Below are 21,022 nucleotides of genomic sequence, written 5' to 3'. Positions count from 1 at the left end.
CTGTGAGAGGTTACAGCATCACCCGGGAACCAAACTTGCGATCTCCGGGTGATAGGGGTTTAAGTCATTTCTTTTCATCATTTTCATGATATTTTTTCTGACCATATTTTTTCATTTTTTTCCCTACTGGGTTTAATTAAGTTTTGGCTTTGCATTTCCTAATTTCTTAGTTCCAGTAATTTTAGATCCCCTTCACTGTTTTCTGTGCTTGATGATTACTGATAATTTGACCCTTTGAATTTGAAGAGGCGATTTTTTGGGAGGCCAGGGAAAGTATATGCACTCGCATACATATTAGTAACATTGCCAAACCACAGGGTCCAGGGTTTCCAGTTTGATCCTGGGCTCTCTGTTGAGCTTTGTATCTTCTCTGCAAATTTGGATAGGCTTTCTTCCAGGTTCTCGGGTTTCCCGCCATCTCCCAAAAACATGCCAGTTACCAATTACCTCTGGATGTGATTGTGCGCATACATGATGGCCCATGGTAGGCCTTTCCTCACGCTGCTCCAATGTTTCGGCAGATATCTTATCGTAGTATGACATAAAAGGCGATGATGCTGTCTGCTGTTTCATTCCATGACACTGAATAATGTTACACGGTGAGGGACACCCGCCACACTGGCCACTTACTGTAACAGTTAAATATGTATGTACAGTACAGTATACAGTACATACACTGGGTGCTTGCCTGTGGCATGCTCACATTATGACATAAAAGTTGATGATGACGCTGCCCACTGCCTGGCTGTGCCACCACCACTCGGTGCCTGATGCCCGCAGGCACAAGCAGAACTTCTCTTTTATTTTTTTATTTATATTTGTGTGTATATGCATATTTAAAGCACTGCTTTGTCAAAACTCCACCTCAGTGTTCTTTTCACATAAAATACCCCTAAAACACAAATTCAAGCATTGATTTTCTGTGAGAAACTCAGAAATATATCACATAAATCCAAAAACCTGATAACATTTTTTGTATTCCTGCTCTGTTGGACGTTACGTCATCATACAGCAAGTCAGCTGACACAAGGCGTTTCTCCTCACATCCATATTCCGACTGATCCCGCCCCCTTCTCTATGATTGGGTATTATTACCCGCCTTCTCCAATAGAATCCTGACGGCTTGTAAGCCCTGTCCATACAGCCAATGATGGAGCAGTATGTGTATTGCATGAAAATACGGGTGTGTAAAATAAAAAATACCGCTGCTTGGAAAGAGGGAGCGGTCGCCATCTTGAATAGAATGATCTGACTGATCAGTGACCGCTGGAGTCTTACAGAGCGCGCTGAATAACACACAGGGCTTTGCAGCGACGGCTTATTGGGCGGCATCGGGGCGATTTTGTGGCAAGTCAGATAATCAGTTGGTAAGTTTTAAGAGTCGTTTTTGGCTTTTTGGGGGGATGATAAGGTGCTGAAAGAGTGTCGTGACAGAATTTCAATTCAAACTAACCGAGCCTAGCCTCGGCTAGTAACATTAGCTAGTCTTTAAAACGCTTATGTTGGGTTAGTTTGCGTTGACAGTGTTTAACTTTGGATAACCCAAACCTATATAGTAACATATATATTTATAGTTTATGTTCGATATTCAAGAAATATAGCATTATTGTCTAATAAACGTCAATCGTGATGTTGCTAGGCAGCTAGCCATTCGCCCTGCAGTGCTGGTCAGATATTTTTTTCCGGGCTCGGCGGACATTTTTTTATCAAATCTCGACCCCGGGTATCTGGTTTAATTTATTTATATAAAATTTTCCCAGATATATTTTAGACAATTGTAAATAATAATAATAATAGTAATTATGAATAATAACATTGGACGTAGTTTATCATTGTTTAGTCGTTATTTTTGGGAAGTACACATTTTTTCTTGGGCTGTGTCCTAAACAGCACAGTTTTTGAACACAAGTGCACTACACATGTTCAGTTTCTAGGCGCTATCAAGCAGACTAAATGTCAATTGGGAACGAAGCCCCAGAAAGGCCGGTTTTAACCGCAGACATATTGGATGCTGCAGCTTAGTGAAATATGATGACATTTTCCCCATTTTTTTCCATTAAATGTATAGATTACTATTAATTATTATCCATCGAATCAAATAATTGTTTTTTATATTACAAAATCCTGATTGTGAGTGAATGATCTTTTCTGTATCCTTATACACAGTATATAAGCTTTGACCCTTGAGCCTATAAAATCTAATCATGTTCAATAATCTGACTCATTTTATTTATTTGTCTCTTCTGTCACTGTCCTAAATGGATGTATTTGCACAGAAACAATCTACTCAGTCGTGATAAATTCATGAAACATGTCTGGATTTAATTACAAATATGAGCTATTGATTCCCTGTCTGTAATCAGCTCTTGAAGATGGATTTTTTTTTTTTTTAGTTTTTCAGTAAGATCTGTTCAAGGTCAGTGCATTCTTCAAGTGCACTGCTGCATCAAGATGCTCACATTATAAAATTATTGATGTACCACATCTTTAAGGTGTGTGTGTGTGTGTGTGTTGTCTTGCCTTGATCCCTACTCCTCTTCTAGTTTGCAATTTAAAAGTGTATTTTGAATCCTGTGTTTTAGAGGAGAGGCTTAGAGATCTCTCTCTCACACACACACACTCACAGGAGTGTAGATTTTAACGGAATCCTGCAGTGGTTTTTCACTTTCATCTTAATTTGTGTGTGAGAGAGAGAATTTTGTATTAAAATTCTACTTACTACTTACTTTTGTTGGAGGTTTAGCAATACAATTTCTAAACACATGTGACTCCGTGTATCTTCCTGAAAATGTTTCAGTAGCTACATGAACGATGCTTCTTCAGTCTGATTTCAGTAAAACTTTACATGGATGCTGATTTCATAAGATATTTGTTTGCATTCTCAAAGCATTGAATCAGAGTTTTATCTAGCTAGAAACATATTTTTTTTTTTTTTTTTTCTTTCTTTCTTTTTTTCTTTTCTCCAACCATCTTGCTAGATTATAAAGATTGGGTGGGGGTGTGAAAATTATAGATATAAGCAATATAAACGATTCTATGCTGAGCACAGAAACCTCAGAGTGGTGCAACAGTAACGCATTTTTATGGCGTAACATTATCAAAAAATGTGCACATTAAAAGTATTACTTTGTGTTTAAAAATAATATTTATGAGGATAACCAAATCAGCACCTACCTATCATGATAATGTATTGGGTGGTGAGAGGAGATGCCATTTTGGGGAGTTTTTCCTTGAGCATCACACTGTCCTTACCGACATGCTTTCTTCCCATAATGCATCCTGGAACCACCAGGTAATTGGGGCACATGCACTCAACCATCCACATGATGTAAGAGAGAATGTGGTTTATCAAACCAGGACATTTTCGTCCGTTGCTCCATGGTCTAGTTTTTAGTTTTGACATTTACATATGCCCATGGCACTCTGAGCAAGAGTCTAGGCTTTGCATGTCATGCAGATTAATGAGTCTTGGATGCTCATGATTGTTATAAGTTCACTTGTTGTCCTTTCTTTTGGTAGGTACTAACCTCCGCATACACCCCATAAGTCCTGCTGTTTTAGAGATTTTTTTGGGAGACCCAGCTTGTTTTTTTTTTTTTTGTTTTTTTTGTTTTTCTCCAGATACTTGCTATTCACTTCACCTGTCAGTGCTTTTAATCTTATGGCTGGTTTTCAAAACCACCTAGACAGGATTTTGTCAATGTGACCTGGAAACTGACGATTTATGTCATTCATTAGAAAAACATGACCATGATAGACCAACATCATGTCATGCGAACAGTATTTGTTTTTCTGCTTTTCTTCATTATTAATCAGCAAAATCAGAAGTTCTTTTTGCTTCTTTATATTTAAAAAGTAGAAGAGAACAGGAGGACTCTAACAGTTCATCACAAATGCCAAACGTCCCTCCCGGAAACTCTTTACCTTACAGAATGTTACATGTGTTAAAAGAATATATGGATTTTAATGAGACAAAACTCATCGCGTCGAATTAATAGGTGTAAAAAAAAAAAAAAATTGGCCCGACTGTTCTAATGGACCTGGTTAATTAATTAATTTTATTTTTTTGTTTTTTTTCTTTCTGATTAATAGTGGAATATTTAGATCCATGTAAACACAGCCTATTTCTTCCTTAACATTTTTCTTTTATATATAAACCCCATTTGCTATTAGTTGTATTTTTGGCCAGTGAAGAAAATTATTTCAGATGTACACACCCTGAAACAAAATTGTTGGCACTTTGTTTCTCTCTGTGTCTCTCGTACAGAATCTTCTCGTGTTGCAAGTTTCTTTGGCTGTTTAGTGATGCATTAGTGGCAGAGATCCTGAGCTGAAACTGATGAATTATTATTATAATTACAACAGCGTAAACTTGCTCAGCCTTAGGGAATAGAGTATGAGGGTAACCTTTGTGTCATATTTGCATTAATACTCCACCCAGGTATACAACCTCTAAAAAAAAACTTCCCTGCTGAGCGTTGTCTGTTCCATACACATGCAAATCATCATGTGGAATTAAATCTCCGCATTACAGTTCAGTGTAGCACAGTACGTCCTCCTTTGGTGTAACTTCAATGTGTTTGTGTTTTTCTATCACATTAATTTCTCTTTAATCTTGTTCCCTCTCCAGATTCCTTACTATGGCCTGTAAACATTGAAAGTGCTCACCATGATCGGAGGACTTTTCATCTACAACCACAAGGGCGAGGTGCTAATCTCGCGCGTCTACCGAGATGACATAGGGTGAGCACCAATCAGCCAATTTCTCAACTACACCTCGGATGACGATATAAACAGGAAGAGGATGGGCTTTTTGGCTTAAATAGTCGATGTAATTGCTAGAATAATTTCCATTACAGCATCAACAGCATGGTAACGATGTCTCTCCACAGCAGGCGAGTCGTGATTTGAGAAATTTGAGAGCCGCAGCATGGATGGAAGATAACGTCATGCACACCTCAATATCAGCAAAAACAGAGAGAGTTCATACACTTTTTTTAATCAGAGTGTCCCCAGAAACATTTATATTTATTGAAGAAAAAAAAAACAGTTTGGACATCATAATATTATGACAAAAAGTCCCAGACAGTGTTCAGGGCAAGGTTGCTATGGAGACAGTGGTTTTGTAAAATTGCTTTTGGCTGTCTCGGACTTCAAGGGTGTGCGGCGCGTTTGTGTCTACATCGTGCATGAACAGTATTTAATGATGCTCTGTATCAGAGTTTATGGAAAAACATTTAATACAGGAGCAGGTGGGAGTGTTAGTGACTCTAACCTCCAGGTACAGCAGAATAGAGGAGGAGGGAGTGATGTTCATGTGTGACACATTTATGAATTTATGATTATGAATTGTTTTCATATTGTTTATATGAATTATTGAGTTTAGAAATGGCTTTGGGATTTATTTTCTTGTAAATGACATTAGCCAAGTTAAATTCTTGGAGTGCGTGCTTTGTCATTATAAAAGAATTTACACAGATCATTGATAAATATAGGAAGGCTTGAAGTAAGTGTTATAAGGATTTGTATGTTTGGTACAAAAATCTTATGAATCTTAGCTCTTCTTATAAATGTCTACCAGTCTGGGTTTTGGCAGATGGCGCTGTTCAGCAAAGTGTGTGAGAACATGAATTAGCCTGCCGCAGCATCTTACCTAATGGGAGTGTGTGTGTGGGGGGGCGTCTGAAAGCAGAACACATTCTTATCTAAACACAATGAACATAGCTGCCTTTCCTGCTGCTCCAGAAAGCGAGTTTTTATTTACATTAGTATAGACTTAAGCCCAATCCCAATTCTACCCCTTACCCCTTCCCCTACCCCTCGCCCCTTCCCCTTGTCCCTTAAAACGAAGTGGAAAGGGGAAGGGTTAAAATATTTCCCCTAAGAAATGGGACACCACTACAACACTGTTATACGTCATCATACGTATCCGTTCATTTACATGTACACATACAGTATGGCCGTAAGCAAAACAAACAATGCGTTATCAAAAGCTCGGAAAACTGCCGTGCTACTGAACTTTTATATTTGTTTGTAGCATGTAGTAAAGTGTATATGACATAAAAATATATTTTTGTAATATTGCGCAATCGGCGCTATCCGCTAGCAAACTTTAGCGGTTTTTTTGCAAACGTTTTTTTACAAAACATCACCATAAACACAAACACAAGACTAAAATTAATATACATATAATAAAAACTTGTCATAAAAATCCTTATTAATGGCAAAAAATCGTTAAATTTTACAGGTCTGCTTGCTCGAGTGAGCGGCCATCTTGAAAATTTCGTTAGCCCTTCGTTTGAAGTGAGGTCCCGAAAAATCTTCGTTTCGAGGGCTATCTGGCCCTTCCCCTTACCCCTACCCCTCCAACCAAAGGAGAAATGAGACACCCCTACCCCTTCACGTGAACGCGCCAAACGGAGGGGTAGGGCTAAGTGTAGGGGTAAGGGGTAGAATTGGGATTCACCCATACTGTTGGCTTCTACACCTCAGCATCATTAGGTTGTGGACGAGAGGAGTAGAAGAAATGAAATGGGGAGGGGGGGACCTTCCCAACTTTCTTGACTGATGGCACTTGGTTAGTAACCCAGTGTAAGTATCTATCCAATGACGGAAACTTCAAAGCACTTTTGTAAGTCGCTCTGGATGAAAGTGTCTGCCAAATGACTAAATGTAAAATCTGTGTTGATGTTAGGAAGTCTGTTATTGCTGCTTTGAATTAAAGGACTTGAAAGAAAATGTGACTTGAAGAAAATCTTTTGGACAGTTGGATAAAGTGTGTTGGCTTTATGCATGTGTCAAGGTGTGATAGCGTTAGGTTTAAACACGACTACTGTTGTAAACCTTGTGTTTTCTCTTCACTGTTTCTTTTTGTTAGCACCTGATGACTGTGAACATAATCAATATCTTCAGACAAAAAAGTTTGGAAAACAATTATACCTAGAATTATGTACAACAGTAAAATGAGGAGAGTTATGTAATAATTCTCATATGAGGCTCATATAAGGATACTTGGTAGAAATCATGTCTTTAATGAGGACATTGCATCTCAAGAGGTTAGATATGAAAGTACTAAAACACTTTAGCATGTCTTGCAGGTTCTAGAAAAAGTGTAAACTTGCTAATTGTTAACCGTCTAGCGTTTGTCACAGGTCTAAAATATACTTGCAGTGGTAGCAAAAAAACTGGTCTTCTACATACAATAAGCAATAAATACATATGACCTTTAACACAATATTTTGATTTATTTGAAATTTCTATTAATTTCACAGTTCTGAGATCTTGACGAACTAACACTTCCCTCCATCTACCCATATGTGAAGAGTAAAACAAAGTAAACAATAAGAACGAAACACTCTTTCGTGTACAAAGATTTGTCAGAACACCTGTTTTTTTTTAAGGAAGACATTCACAGACATGCAGCAGCCTGATGATCGCCTTTCAGTCTGTTTCTCAAGTCAGGTTTAGAGATGAAAACCACTGGTATTAAATAAAATACTTTTGTCTTTGATATTTAATCCAAAGTAATGCATGTTTAGTGCAGAAAGTTAAATTCCACTCTGATTAACATATGGGTAGATGTACAGGAGGGTTCAGTAGGTTGGATCTCTGATGCTGCACACCGTAGTCTCTAAAAATATATCTGCTGCATGAAAATTAGTCATCTAACATTAGCGGTCTAAAACGTTTGCCTGTCTAGCTTGAAGAGAAGTTACATGTAGTCGTGTAGCTAACAACAGAGCACCGTGGCTGCTTTATTTCATAGAATTAGAAGCTGCTACTAAAGTCTCAGAGAACAATTAAACAATGAGCGTTACTGCACCTGACCTGTGTTGTAATATCTGCCATGCCACGTCTTCAGAGAGCGCTTCTCTCGCTTTCTGTGGCCTTTTTCACCGAGTCGCTCAGCCTCTTCACCGTGTGAATCATGACGCGCCCATCTCTTGCAGGAGAAATGCGGTGGATGCGTTCCGGGTTAACGTGATCCACGCACGCCAGCAGGTCCGCTCGCCTGTCACCAACATCGCCCGCACCAGCTTCTTCCACGTCAAGCGCTCCAACATCTGGCTGGCCGCAGTGACCAAGCAGAATGTCAACGCCGCCATGGTGTTCGAGTTCCTCTACAAGATGTGCGACGTGATGACCGCGTACTTCGGCAAGATCAGCGAGGAGAACATCAAAAACAACTTTGTGTTGATCTACGAGCTGTTAGATGGTAAACACACCGACATATATCTCTCTGTGTAATATAACCAGTTGGTTAATGTTTTTTGTTATGGGTTGAGTCTCTTTTCCTGGTCCAGAATATTGCCCCTAACTCTTAACACCCCCTCCTCCCCAGTATTTCAGGAGATCACTTATTCCCACAAGCAGCAGCTGGAGTGTCTGTCGTGCTGTGGTTTTTTTAGGTTTTGATTTTTATGACTTGTGTATATAAGAAAATCAAAACCTAAAGAAAATACTGCGCAGACAGGGCAGCGTCTTCACACAGCCCGGGATCCAGCGTCAATATTAAAGATGGTAAAGATGAGATTTCAATATCAAACTTGCAAGTTCTTTGACAAGGTTAACAAAATATTATCATGGTATTGTATCAGAGAGACAGTTTGGCACACAGTTAGTTTCTGCTTTTGTTTTTCGGGAATGCAGAGTAATGGAGTTGCCTTCTCAGAGCAGGACACTTCCAGTGTTCCTTGAAATTTGTCCAAAGTAAACAGCTGTCTTTGTGCTGCTGTCCTAACAGGACTCTCTTTGTTTCGGGGAGCAGACACAGCGCCAAATATCCTGGCGTACCTAGTCGACCTCATCATTAATTAAGTGTTGACAAACTAAGTGTCTACTGCAGCAGCGTCTTCTTTGTGGGGGTAGGCGGGGTAACCATTAGGGCTCCACGGCTAATCAGAAAAAAAAATGATCTCAATTCATAAACACACGCAATCTCATTTCTGAATAATGCCGATTTACTCACATGTATATCCCTGCATTCAGATTACACTGCGTTTGCTGTATGTGCACGTGTCAAATCATTGTTTTCCGCTGTTTAGCCGAAAGTATATACATATATACACTTACGTTTTTATTTTTTTATGAGAAGGTGAATGACTCAGACATGCACACACACACTTTAAAATTAAAATCTATACGACTGTATGAACAGACATGTACAATGTTAATGGGGATATAATTTACTGTATTAGTTAATTAAATCTGTCGTGTTGATTCTAACTGTTACACGGATACACTGAGAGCATATCGAAAGTTACAGTGAATTATACTAGAATTGTCCTAAGACTGAGCAATAAACCTTTTGACAATTACGTGAAATATTATAATCATTTCATTGTTAAATATTTTTGATGTTTAATAGCTTTTATTTACTTTAAGGGCTCTAAAGTAAGGAAAAGTGTTTTTTAATAATCGCGTGTAAATAGCTATAAGAAGTGCTGAAAAAGCACAGAGTGTAAGCTCAGCCGTGATCACTTGACTGCTGCTTAATTAGAAGATCCGGTCGATCAGGTCCAAGCTCTTTAACGTTTATCCTTTCTTCGTCCGATTGCCTTGCGAAGGGGTGTTTTAGCAAAGAAATTATAAAATTTTCTCTCATATTTAGCTGGCTTCCACGTCAATCATTATTCAATACATCAACTAATTAATCTGCTGGCCGTTAAGACTCGTCGAAAATGGTCCAATCACATGAGCCCAAATATTTAAAACCAGTGCCATTCCCCAAAGATGATTTTAAAAAATCCAATTAGAGCTCAGCTTCAAATCACATGCTTTTAAAATATTTACGTGCCTACATAGACACACGTTTGCCCGGCGCCCCAAGTACATGAACACAAATGCACGTAATACAGTTTAGAATTTTTTTTTTATTGTAAATAAATTATATTAAGAATATACAGAATATTGTGACTAAATGAATTCATTTATTTTATAATTATTTTAATTTCTAATAAATTATTATTATTTTTAATAATACATAAAGTATTAAAGTAGCATTCCCTCGTCGAACTTTAAGGGGGCAGCGCTGCCACTGCAAGTGTTACGAGTCCTGTGTACACCCGTGGCCCAAAATTTTTAGAATGTCAAATATAAATTTCCCAAAGTCTGCTTCGTCATTGTTTTTAGATCTTATCGTCAGAAGTTACTCTGGTATACTGGAGTATAATTACAAGCATTTCATAATGTCCAGGGATTTGTTTTTTTTGACAATTACATTAAATTGCAAAGAGTATTTGCAGTGTTGACCCTTTCTTTTCAAGACCTCTGCTATTCCCTCTGGCCTGCTGTCGGTCAACTTCTGGGCCACCCCCTGACCGATGGCAGCCCTTTCTTACATGATCAGTGCTTGTATTTTGTCAGAATTTGGGGTTTTTGTTTGTCCACCCGCCTCTTGTGGATTGACCGAGTTCTCAATAGGATTATGGTCTGGGGCTTCCTGACTATGGATGTTTAATGCTTTGTTCCCAGAGCCACTTAGTTATCACCTCGTTATCACTTTTCCCTCATGGCAAGGTGCTCCATTATGCTGGAACAGTCATTGTTCATCACCAAACTGTTCTTGAATGGTTCAGAGAAGTTGATTTCGGAGGATGTTTTTTTTTAACTTAATTTTTTATTCATGGCAGTGTTCTTAGGCAAAATTGTGAGTGAGCCCACTCCCATGGTTAATGATCAACCCCACACAGGACTGGTCTCAGAATGCTTTACTGTTGGCATGACACAGGACCGAGGGTAGCTCTCGGCTTTTCTTCTCCGGACAAGCTTTTTTCTGGATGCCCCAAACAATACGGTATTTATCAGAGAAAGTGACACTACCCCAGTCCTCAGCAACCCAATCCCTGTACCTATTAGGTAAAGGTTGTTTTTTTGCTGCCTGTCTTAAAGGTAAACGCTGCGTTCAGTCCTGTGTCATGCCAACAGTAAAGCATCCTGAGACCATTCATGTGTGAGGTTTCTTCTCAGCCAAGGGAGCGGGTAAAAACCAAAACCACACCAGGCCATAAAGATTTGGAAAGGGGTCGGGAGAATAATTTTAACATAGTAAAAATTTGTAGCATCATATATTCTGGAATATCACATTAATGTCAAGTAAAGAAAATGCTTAAGTGCTTGTGACAGGAGTTGAGTCTTTGTGCTTGTAATGAATGAGTGTTGTCTCTTTGGTTCATTCCCCTTATTATAGAGATCCTGGACTTTGGTTACCCACAAAACTCTGAGACCGGAGCACTGAAGACCTTCATCACTCAGCAGGGCATCAAGAGCCAGGTTAGTAGTTATTACTATGAGGTAAACAGAGAAATGGTTTTTTTTTTTAAACTTGTTCTTAGTCTGCTCTACTGACTCTTGAGCTTGGTGAAATTTTGCAGTAGTTCTATCCTTAATGTAGATGTTATAAAGGCTAGTGAATTACGTGAGTCACTGCACACTGACTAATCTGTTATATTTTCTGTTTCCTTTCCATGCTCCATCGCCTGGTTTGACAATTTGCCCTTCTAGCATCACGTAAGTACACCCTGCTGATAAGAGTTAATGACACTCTAAAATGGTTTTTCCAATTCTTCCCACAGTTGATTTAACTTCATCTCCTTTTGCATCTGCTTCCAGACTAAAGAGGAGCAGTCTCAGATCACCAGTCAGGTGACCGGGCAGATCGGGTGGAGGCGCGAGGGCATCAAGTACCGTCGCAACGAGCTTTTCCTGGATGTCCTGGAGAGTGTGAACCTGCTCATGTCACCCCAGGGTAAGTTCTGTTGCTCAACTCAACCGGGAGGTTTAATTGATGTATTTGGTGATTGGAGTATTATGTTTGCCAATGTGTGTGTTTGTGTGTGTTTAGGCCAGGTGCTTAGTGCCCACGTCTCAGGCCGTGTGGTTATGAAGAGCTACCTGAGCGGAATGCCCGAGTGCAAGTTTGGCATGAATGACAAGATCGTCATCGACAAGCAGGGCAAAGGGGGCACTACTGACGACGCAGGCAAGAGGTGAGACTGAGACTGAACTGGGTTAGAGTAAACTAAATTAAATGGGGTTCTTTGTTAATTAGATCTCCGTGACCTTAGAACAAAAAACTATACGTAAAAAAACAAGCCAAGGCTTGAGCGGTGTAATGTTAGAGTTAGAGTGTCGTTATATTCTGTTCTATTTACCACCGATTAAGTGTATTTACCAGACTTTTATAGCCAACAGTTAAGGATTTTACACATCAGAGTATCCTCTGGTCTAATGTTGAGGAGAACTGTACGATGGGTATTGTAGACTGGAGTTGATAATGAATTGGTGTCGCCCACAGATGCCCCTTTTTCCACCAAGGCATTTCCAGAGCTAGTTGTGAGTCGATGCCCAATTTCAAACCAGCCCTCAGAAAAAACAACTGTTTGGGTTTTTAGGGGAATATCACGACCAACTAAAAGTTTGTGACTGCCATCTTTAAACAAAATAAAATAAATTTAATAGGCAGCTCAAGTGCCTTGTAGTAATGATGGTTTGATCCCAAAGTAGACTCTGGAGAGCTGAGCCACACAAAAGCCACATTAAAGTTTGTCGTTGTTGTTTTGCTTGTCACTTGCATGTTTTATTTTTATGTTGTTTATTTATTTACTTACTTAATGACGTGACTCTCTAGCCCATGGAAAACAAAGGAGGTTCGCTATTGAACCGGCATTAGCACCGGACATGAGTTAGCACCTGATTCACTTTGGTAAAAAAGGGGTAAGAGAGTGTGCTGTATTGCTTGCTCTCTTTCTCTCTCCTGACTTATCATTGCAATAGAAGTTGTTTTTCAGAAATTGCAGAAATCATAGTGCATGCTAATCCTTTCCGAGCAAAGATACAATAAAGAATAAAAAAAATTGGGGGGGTCATAACATAGAGTAAGAAAAGAGTAATTTCTTTTTCCCAGAAAGACTAAGCAGGCCTACAGTGAAGTGAGCAATCTATCACTTGTGTATTTATTTATTTATTTATTAATTTTTCACCCAATTAGAAATGGTAGAAATTAAAATACTTATGATGCCATCAGTACCAACAACACTCAGACTTGTGGGCTGTTCTGTAATAAGTTTGATTTTGTCCTTTTTCTCCATTTTTGTTTTTAATAAAGTTTGTGCTTTTTTTATGTTCAGCTTTTTTATTTTGTAATTTGCTTATTTTGTTTTCTTTTTTTCTGCTGGACTGCAGTCCAGAGTTAGGAGGCAGGTAGTATACCTCTCGCTCCTCACCCAGTCATCCATCTACAGCTTCTCCTGTATTAGTTTCTAAAGCCTCAGGTGTGTTTGTGTCATGTCATTTAAAGTCATCGTGTATTGGTCCTGATCTCGAGCCTGAAAGAGCATCTGAATGTTTCCAGTGTTCTCCAAATGCCGGACGTACTTCCTGCCTTAAGCGGTACAGCTTCTGTTCTGAGAGTTGTAATGTTTGATATTCTGTGTGTGTGTGTCTCGTGTGTATGCTTTGCAGTAGTGGGAAACAGTCTATAGCCATCGACGACTGCACCTTCCACCAGTGCGTGCGACTCAGCAAGTTTGACTCTGAGCGCAGCATCAGCTTTATCCCACCGGATGGAGAGTACGAGCTCATGAGGTTTGTATGTGTTTTTGTGTTTCACACACCATATGTTTAGACAGCACTGTTGGAGCTTGGCTGTGTGACTTAATCGACTCTTGTTGGTCGGTTTGATTCATTAAATTTACAGATCAGATTTCAGTTGAATATCGACTCGCACTAGTTTGATGAAATAAATCATTTTAAAACGGTTACACAGTCTGAAATTGATTTTCACAACTTGAGCATAAGATGCAAAATTCTTCTTTTTTGCGAGAGTAATGCTGCAGCTGCGTCTCTTTTTACGTGTATCGGTGGTTGGTGCAATACTGCCACCTACTGGATTGGAGTGGCAAGCAGAAGATCGGCAGGGGGAAGAAAAGATTGATTTGTACAGTTCATTACATTTAGGCAGACGTCCTTATCCGAAGGGACTTACATTTTTATCATTATACATCTGAGCAGATGAGGGTTAAGCGTCTTGCTCAAGGGCCACAAGAGGGACAACTTGGTGGTTGTGGGATTTAAACCTGGGACCATCCGAACCGTAGTCCAATGCCTTAACCGCTTATTTGTACGAGATATGATGTTTAAACGATCAACAACACAAGATACACTGCATTTCAGTTTTATTAAATACTTTTTGGAAACTTCAGAACCTGTAAGAAATGGAGCTGTTTGTGACAAATTGGTCCATAAATATTAGTGCTAATATATAATCAAATAGAAATTGGCGAAAAATTTGAGTTGAATCTTCAGTGTACTGTAGCTGTGATTCACAGTAAGTCATTGTGTGCACTGAGTGGTTTTAACATGCTGAGTGTGCGCCCTTCCTGTAGGTATCGCACCACTAAGGACATCATCCTGCCGTTCCGTGTCATTCCTCTGGTAAGAGAAGTGGGACGCACCAAACTGGAGGTGAAGGTCGTCATCAAGTCCAACTTCAAACCGTCCCTGCTGGCCCAGAAGATCGAGGTGACTAAAGATTAAGTTTTTAAATGTTTCTGTGCAGATTTTGTGCAAACATGCATTTTTGATAAGCCTGTATTTGAGATGAACTTGTTACTGTTTCACCTCCAGTTTGGTGTTATGATTGCAACTGCTTGCAATTAATTATCAGATTTTTATAATGAAATGTATAATATGGTTATTTACATCGTTTGTCTTCAGGTGCGCATTCCCACCCCGCTCAACACCAGTGGCGTGCAGGTGATCTGCATGAAAGGGAAAGCCAAGTACAAGGCCAGTGAAAATGCCATCGTGTGGAAGTGAGTCGCACCCACACAGCCCTTCCTGTACCAGCCTGTTCACACCCAGTCGGTAGATTTCCTCAGTTTACTTTAACTGTGTTTGTGTGTGTGTGTAGGATTAAGAGGATGGCTGGAATGAAGGAGTCACAGATCAGTGCAGAGATTGAGCTGCTGCCTACCAATGACAAGAAGAAGTGGGCTCGTCCACCCATCTCCATGAACTTTGAGGTCAGTTTAGTTCTTGGGTGTTTAAACTCATTTTACAGCAAAAGTTAGTTTATTATGAGTAAGTATTTTAAAGTTTCAACTAAATTTTTAGCATGAAATTATTTAACTATTATGTCAGCAGGTGTTGTTGCAATACTGCTGTTTAAGTGCGAGGAAAGCTCGAGGTTCTGTCACATTTAAAACACACACAAAACCACAACAGGCACGTTGACATCAGCAGTTTAAAAAAATATATATATCTGAATCCTTGTGTTGTTATCAGACTTGGTGCTTTCCTTCTAGATAATATGTGTAAATGGATTTTTTTTTTATGAGTTCATGAGGATTGTACTAAAAGATTATTGATTGTTGACTATTTATAATCATCAATTTACACTGATCCCCAGTCCATTATTTATACATAAATGAACAAAGTATTTTTTACAATTTCTTTTCATTATTATTTTTTATTTTTATTTTATGTGCTTAGGAATAATGAAACACGCATGGAGTTATCATACAGTGATTAAAAGAAGAAGTGATTCATGTATACTCTTAAACATTACCTGTGTAATATAATTTCTCCTTTAACACTTTATTTCTCCTCACGTGCACTCTGAGGAGAAACTACACACACTAAACTCGGGTTTCTCTCGCTCAGGTGCCGTTCGCGCCATCCGGCCTCAAGGTGCGCTACTTGAAGGTGTTCGAGCCGAAGCTGAACTACAGCGATCACGATGTGATTAAATGGGTTCGCTACATCGGCCGCAGCGGCATTTACGAGACCCGCTGCTAACGGCGGCCCCTCAGGTTCGGTCCAGAGGAGAGGAGAGGGGCGTGGCGGGACGCAGACGAGGAGAGATGAGTCAGCGGAGCCTCGCTGGAGGAGGTGCAAAAGAGGCTCCCCCTTAATCACTCTCTCTCCCTTCATTCACCTCCTCTTCCCGTTTTCCTGCGTTCACATTGACGACAATAAACAAAAGATGGATTTAAAAAATAATTGGTTATTTAGAAACAATGTCTAGTGGAGAAAACAAAAAAAGGTTCAAAGTAAGTTTCGCTATCTTTGATAATAAATATAAATATATATATATATATATATATATATATAAAAAGATGCATTTCACCTTCATTATGCATACTTACTTGCCTGCTATAAGACGAGGCCCCTTTTCCCATCGGGTCCACTCTCTTCCTCTTTTTAAGCATTCCAAACCCCTCGCTGTTCGATTAATGGAGGATTTTTAGGCTTATTCTTTATGTTAAGTGATAAGCAGTGAACCTGTGCTTCTGTTCTCAGGCCTCATCAGCGCTCTTTCTCACGAGATCATTTCCCGCTTGTGTGGTTCTACTTCCTGCTCTGGTGTAGCCAGCTAAACTACTATACTTCCTTTTTTTCCTTCTTTTTTTTCCATGAGTTTTTCCCTCTTTTTTAATTTTTTTATTATTTTTTATTAAACCCCAATCCCCAAATGTATTAGTAAGTTTTTGTTCCTATTTTGTAGACAGTTTTTTTATTGTACGCGTCATCACTCTTGCCCCAACTTGTATCACTTATCCTTGTTTATCTTCTCCTCTGTCAGTACTTTGCCTCCGATACAGTTTTTTTCATATGGATAATAATGAGGAAATGTCGTCTGCTTGGGTCTCTGATGTTTCACTTTTATCTGTGTGACCAAAATTCTCAGAAATGAGGAATTATGAACATAAAGTACTATTGCTAGAGTAACTCCAACTGTGTGTCTTGTGTATACAAACTCTATACACCATAAAGGGGTAAGAAATGACCTGCCAGGCTGATGTTTCAGCTTTGTGTCTGTATCAGAATTTTATTCAGGCTGGTTATGTGTGTGTGTGTGTGTGTGTGTGTGTGTGTGTATGTATGAGCGAAACCGAGCCTCTGTAAGCAGAGGGTCCCCCAACATCTCTCAGGAATCGTTCTAGGATGTTTACCAGATGTTTACGGCGGGCCAGCGGGATTCCTCCAGTGCACTGATATGTATCTTCCCATATTCCCATACCCTCTGAGAATTTTTTTTATGGCACAAATGTGGTGGAGGCACAGCAAGGAGCGCAGTTTGAAAGGAAAGGGGTAGTGGCATTTATTTGGAAGTTAATCAAAGCTCTGATTTCAAGGAAAGATTCTCTGGAATTTCTTTCAGGCCAGTTAAAAAGTAGAATAGGTCGAGTTCTGCTTTTCTCACTTTATCCTCTCAGTCGAATTCACAAACACTATTCAATAACACGAGTTATTAAAGAAAAAAAAGTTTTACCATTTCACTTTAGAAACTGCCAAGTACCTTCTCTGAACGCAGTCTTGAAGCTACAGTGATCCAAAAGACACTACACACTTTGCTTAAAAAGGTTTTTCTTAACCTTTCTGAGAGATGATGAGGGTCCTGTAGGGTTTGATCCCTCAGCTTCAGTGTGTGCTCCTCATATGGTAACTTTGTGATTGTCCTGTTAGTCCTAATAAAGAAAAGAAAAAAAAAATCATGAGACATGTGTGGTTTCTTTTGTTGCCATATTTTCTGAAAAATTTGTCACTTGAATATTAAGCATACCCTTTAAAATAAAAATGATTTATTTTATGCAGAAAGAAATTAAACAATGCCCCTACACAGGAACAGCTGGCTGATCAGGCTTGATGTCTAGCCCAGACTGAAGATCCGGTGCTTACTCAGAGTAAAACGCTTATCCGATTTGGACTCTAGCACCGGCCTCTGATCTAGACATAACACAGCATAAGCAGGAAAGTCAGTAGTGTAGTAAGTGTTTACTCTATACTTGTAATGATTCTCAAGTAGACATCCAATTAAAGTACAAATTACACAATAGACCTTTTGTGTAATAACCAAGTGTTGCGCATGTGTGCCATCAGTCACATGGTGTAATATTTATTTCCCAACCCTAATGATTTAAGTCCAGCCACTAATTGACATTTCATTTACTTTAGTCTGTAGCGGCGTTCCTTTTTCCAGTCAGGGACCCTTTTACTGTAAATACTTTTACATGATATTTAGACTTTTGGATCCATAGAGTTATTACTGAACTTTAATCTAATGAAGCACACTTTTATTAAAGCTGTCATTATGTCCGGGCTATTTATGAACTAGCTTGTTTTAAAGGTACTGTAATTCAAATTGAAGCCATTTCATTAAACTTACAACTGGTATAACTATATTTTCAAATATATCTGCATAATTAACTGGGATTTAATAAAAATCTCAGTCCCCCTGACTACACTGTCTGCACCCATCAGAGTCACCAGATTCACCACTGAGAACCCTGGTCTAAGAAATATGTTTATACTGGGAAGAGTGAGTTGAGGGAGCTGTTTCTGCAAAGGTAAACTGAAAAAAAAAAGAGTCACACTTGGATATCCTTGGACCTAATTCTCCCAGAACCACTCTTTTACAGTTTGAGTCCTAGAAAACATCAGGAAAGAAAAATCGCTATGTCACTATGATCACCCAGGGTCGGGTTCGCTTCCCAGCCAGGCTCGATTCCTGTCTCTGTGTGCATGGAGTGTGCATGTTCTCCCCATGCTTAGGAGGGTTTCCTCCGGGTAGTCCGGTATTCTCTCACAGTCCAAAGACATGCAGATTGGGCTAATTGGCGTTTCCAAATTGCCTGTAGTGTGTGTGCCCTGTCCAGGCTGCACCCTGCCTTGTGCCCTAAGCCTCCTGGGATAGGCTCCAGGCCCCCTGCCACCCTGAATGCAGATAAAGCAGTATAGAATATGGATTTTTGGATTTGGATGTTATAAGTTTGCTTATTAAAAAAAAAAAAGTTTATTATTTGCTTATTATTTTATTGCCATGTAACATTGCTGAGTCTAGATCTGACCAGTTGAAGCAACCACTGATCATAACACTGCCTCCAGAGGTTTATACAGTGACCACTATGCATGATGGGTAAACCATACAGCTGTTAGTCCCAATCCTGTAAATTCTTGTCACTTTGTGATTTAAAAAAATGCTCTCACTTTCACAATTCAACAGAGCTGTGAATTCTACTGTTGGATTTTTTTCAACGCAACTTTACCAAGAGGTGAAGTAATCCAAGATCATGGTTGTTTGTTTGTTTCTTTTTTTCCCTGTCCATGTTTTTCTGCAAAGTTAACGCTTTACTGCTACTTATCCCCGTTTTAATAATGCGTTGGACAGATCAACCCAATGCCAGTAATTTTAGCAATCCCATTAGTTTTCTTGATGCAGGCCAATAATTTGGCAGTGTATATATATATATACATTTGTGTGTGTTTGTTTAGGCTGACGTCATGGTCAATCGTTAAACGGGTACGGGAGCCAAAGGACGGTCCGCCTGATGGATCGATGGCCAATTAAACTCTCATCTCTCATGCCTGGTGAAAGGGGAGCCGCTGTCTTGCTGTTCTTTCTCTGCTTTGCTCTTCCACCTCCCTCTTCTTTTCTTCTCTGCTCTTTCCCAGAGTGAACGACAGCGCAGGGTCAAACAGCCTCCAGTTCCGCAGTCACCTGGAGCGTTGCCAAAGCCCCGGCCTTGGGCCAGAATGCAGGCCACAAGCTATGCGTACGCTTCTCAGGTGTCCTTCATTAAAGCCGTGTTTGTCTTGTCTTTCGAACATTCCGTAGGATACATTAATTCAGTGCTGTGAAAGCAATTTTTGGAAGGTTGATTAAAAGCCAGCTTTTTTTTTTTTTTTTGCTTACAAAGAGGTATCTTTATAATATTAAAACTAAAAACTGTTCCTTTTTGTAATTTGTACATTATTCTGAAATTGCTAATTAACCTATTGAGGTATTTTGCAATGATTGTTTTATATTCAGGACTCATCCGTCACACCAAGAAAGGCATTCTGAACTCTTATGAATTCTGACTTGAGTTGGAGGTCATTCAAGTGGACTTACACAAAGCTCTATTCATGTCAAGTAAATCCATCATAGGCTAATGATTTCCTCTTTCTCAATACTGGACTTCTGCATATAATTTTACTGAAACTTAAGGTACCATGCAGAGAGTAAGTACAGGCTTTCCCCCTGCAGCCCTCCAATGGTCAAAGAGTCTAGCAGGGTTAGTTAGAGCCCAGGGACCATTTAGCCAAGGACACCATGGTGTTGCCAAATGTTCACCTTCTTCTGCACTGTGGATTTTTCAGAAGCACAGTGTGTGCATGCCTAATGTGTGGGCCCTTTAAAATGCCAATGTCAGCCTGTTCTGTCTGGGGTTGACTTGCAAAACAGAAGACCACTAAAAGGCAAAAATGTTGACAAGGTGATTTTTAGTGGCTCTACTGTAAATGTTAACAGCGGCAAAGTGACATTTTGCACCCCAATCTTTCAGGTAGCACTTTGTTCACCTCTTCCCAGAGATATTTAGAAAAATAGTAGGTTAAAAGTGGTCTCTCAATCACACAGTGTCCTGAAGATCATCACCAAAAGTTTGACATTAACCATTCACTAGTTACAGCCGTTTTAATACACACATTTTGGAGGGTCATAAGTAATGGAATAGATGGCTGAAAAGCAGTTGCATGACAAAGTGTGGCCTGTTCCCATATTACTCCGTTACTAATCAAGGAGATAAAAGGTCCGGGACTTTTCTTGATAAAAAAGGACTTAGTGTTACATTTGCGTTTCGTTGCAAAGTTGCCATTTCTGAATGGTAAATGCCAATTTTGTCAAAACCCTTTAAATTAAAGCTAAAGTCTAGACTTCACTCACATCTCAAATGTTTCATTTCAAATTCAATGTGGTAGTATATAAAGGCCAAAAGGTAAAAAAAATATTTTTATTCCAAGGTTTATGGATTGTTTATGTTGAAACTGTCTCATTGTTGTTTATACATGCACGAAACGATTTAAGAGGCAGCATCTCATTTATCACTGCCAATCTGCATGAGATTTTTCCACTTGAAACCAAACATTTGAGTTGGTTCATCTTCATCTATATATATACGACTTGCTTGTTGTCTCCAGAAATGCATTACAACTGTTTAATTCCTAGTCTCAAGCCAGGACTTAGCATGCGCCCACAGTG

At 39.3% G+C, this 21,022-nt stretch overlaps 2 protein-coding genes across 2 annotated transcripts in view; one reads left to right on the top strand and one right to left on the bottom strand.

Moving 5' to 3' along the window:
- LOC128527694 (uncharacterized) overlaps positions 1 to 21,022 on the bottom strand; it is a 111,316-nt gene that overhangs the window by 10,725 nt on the left and 79,569 nt on the right. The window lies entirely within an intron of this gene.
- Positions 1,229 to 16,101, top strand: ap2m1b (adaptor related protein complex 2 subunit mu 1b). Its single transcript, XM_053500184.1, has 12 exons — positions 1,229 to 1,367; positions 4,631 to 4,743; positions 7,950 to 8,215; positions 11,189 to 11,271; positions 11,503 to 11,508; positions 11,611 to 11,746; positions 11,843 to 11,987; positions 13,462 to 13,584; positions 14,385 to 14,520; positions 14,716 to 14,813; positions 14,912 to 15,023; positions 15,664 to 16,101. Exons 2-12 carry the CDS (start codon positions 4,670 to 4,672, stop codon positions 15,796 to 15,798), a joined length of 1,314 nt encoding a protein of 437 aa, XP_053356159.1. The 5' UTR covers positions 1,229 to 1,367; positions 4,631 to 4,669; the 3' UTR covers positions 15,799 to 16,101.

The sequence above is a fragment of the Clarias gariepinus genome, chromosome 7, assembly GCF_024256425.1.
Source record: "Clarias gariepinus isolate MV-2021 ecotype Netherlands chromosome 7, CGAR_prim_01v2, whole genome shotgun sequence".
Classification (NCBI taxonomy): Eukaryota; Metazoa; Chordata; class Actinopteri; order Siluriformes; family Clariidae; genus Clarias; species Clarias gariepinus.
This window is presented reverse-complemented; position numbering and strand designations above follow the sequence as displayed.

Excerpts from the sequence above, each read along its gene's own strand:
- ap2m1b (XM_053500184.1), top strand. The coding sequence starts at position 4,670 with ATGATCGGAGGACTTTTCATCTACAACCACAAGGGCGAGGTGCTAATC. Across the intron at positions 4,744-7,949 it reads GTCTACCGAGATGACATAGG|GAGAAATGCGGTGGATGCGT; the intron begins GTGAGCACCAAT and ends CATCTCTTGCAG. Across the intron at positions 14,814-14,911 it reads GAAAATGCCATCGTGTGGAA|GATTAAGAGGATGGCTGGAA; the intron begins GTGAGTCGCACC and ends GTGTGTGTGTAG.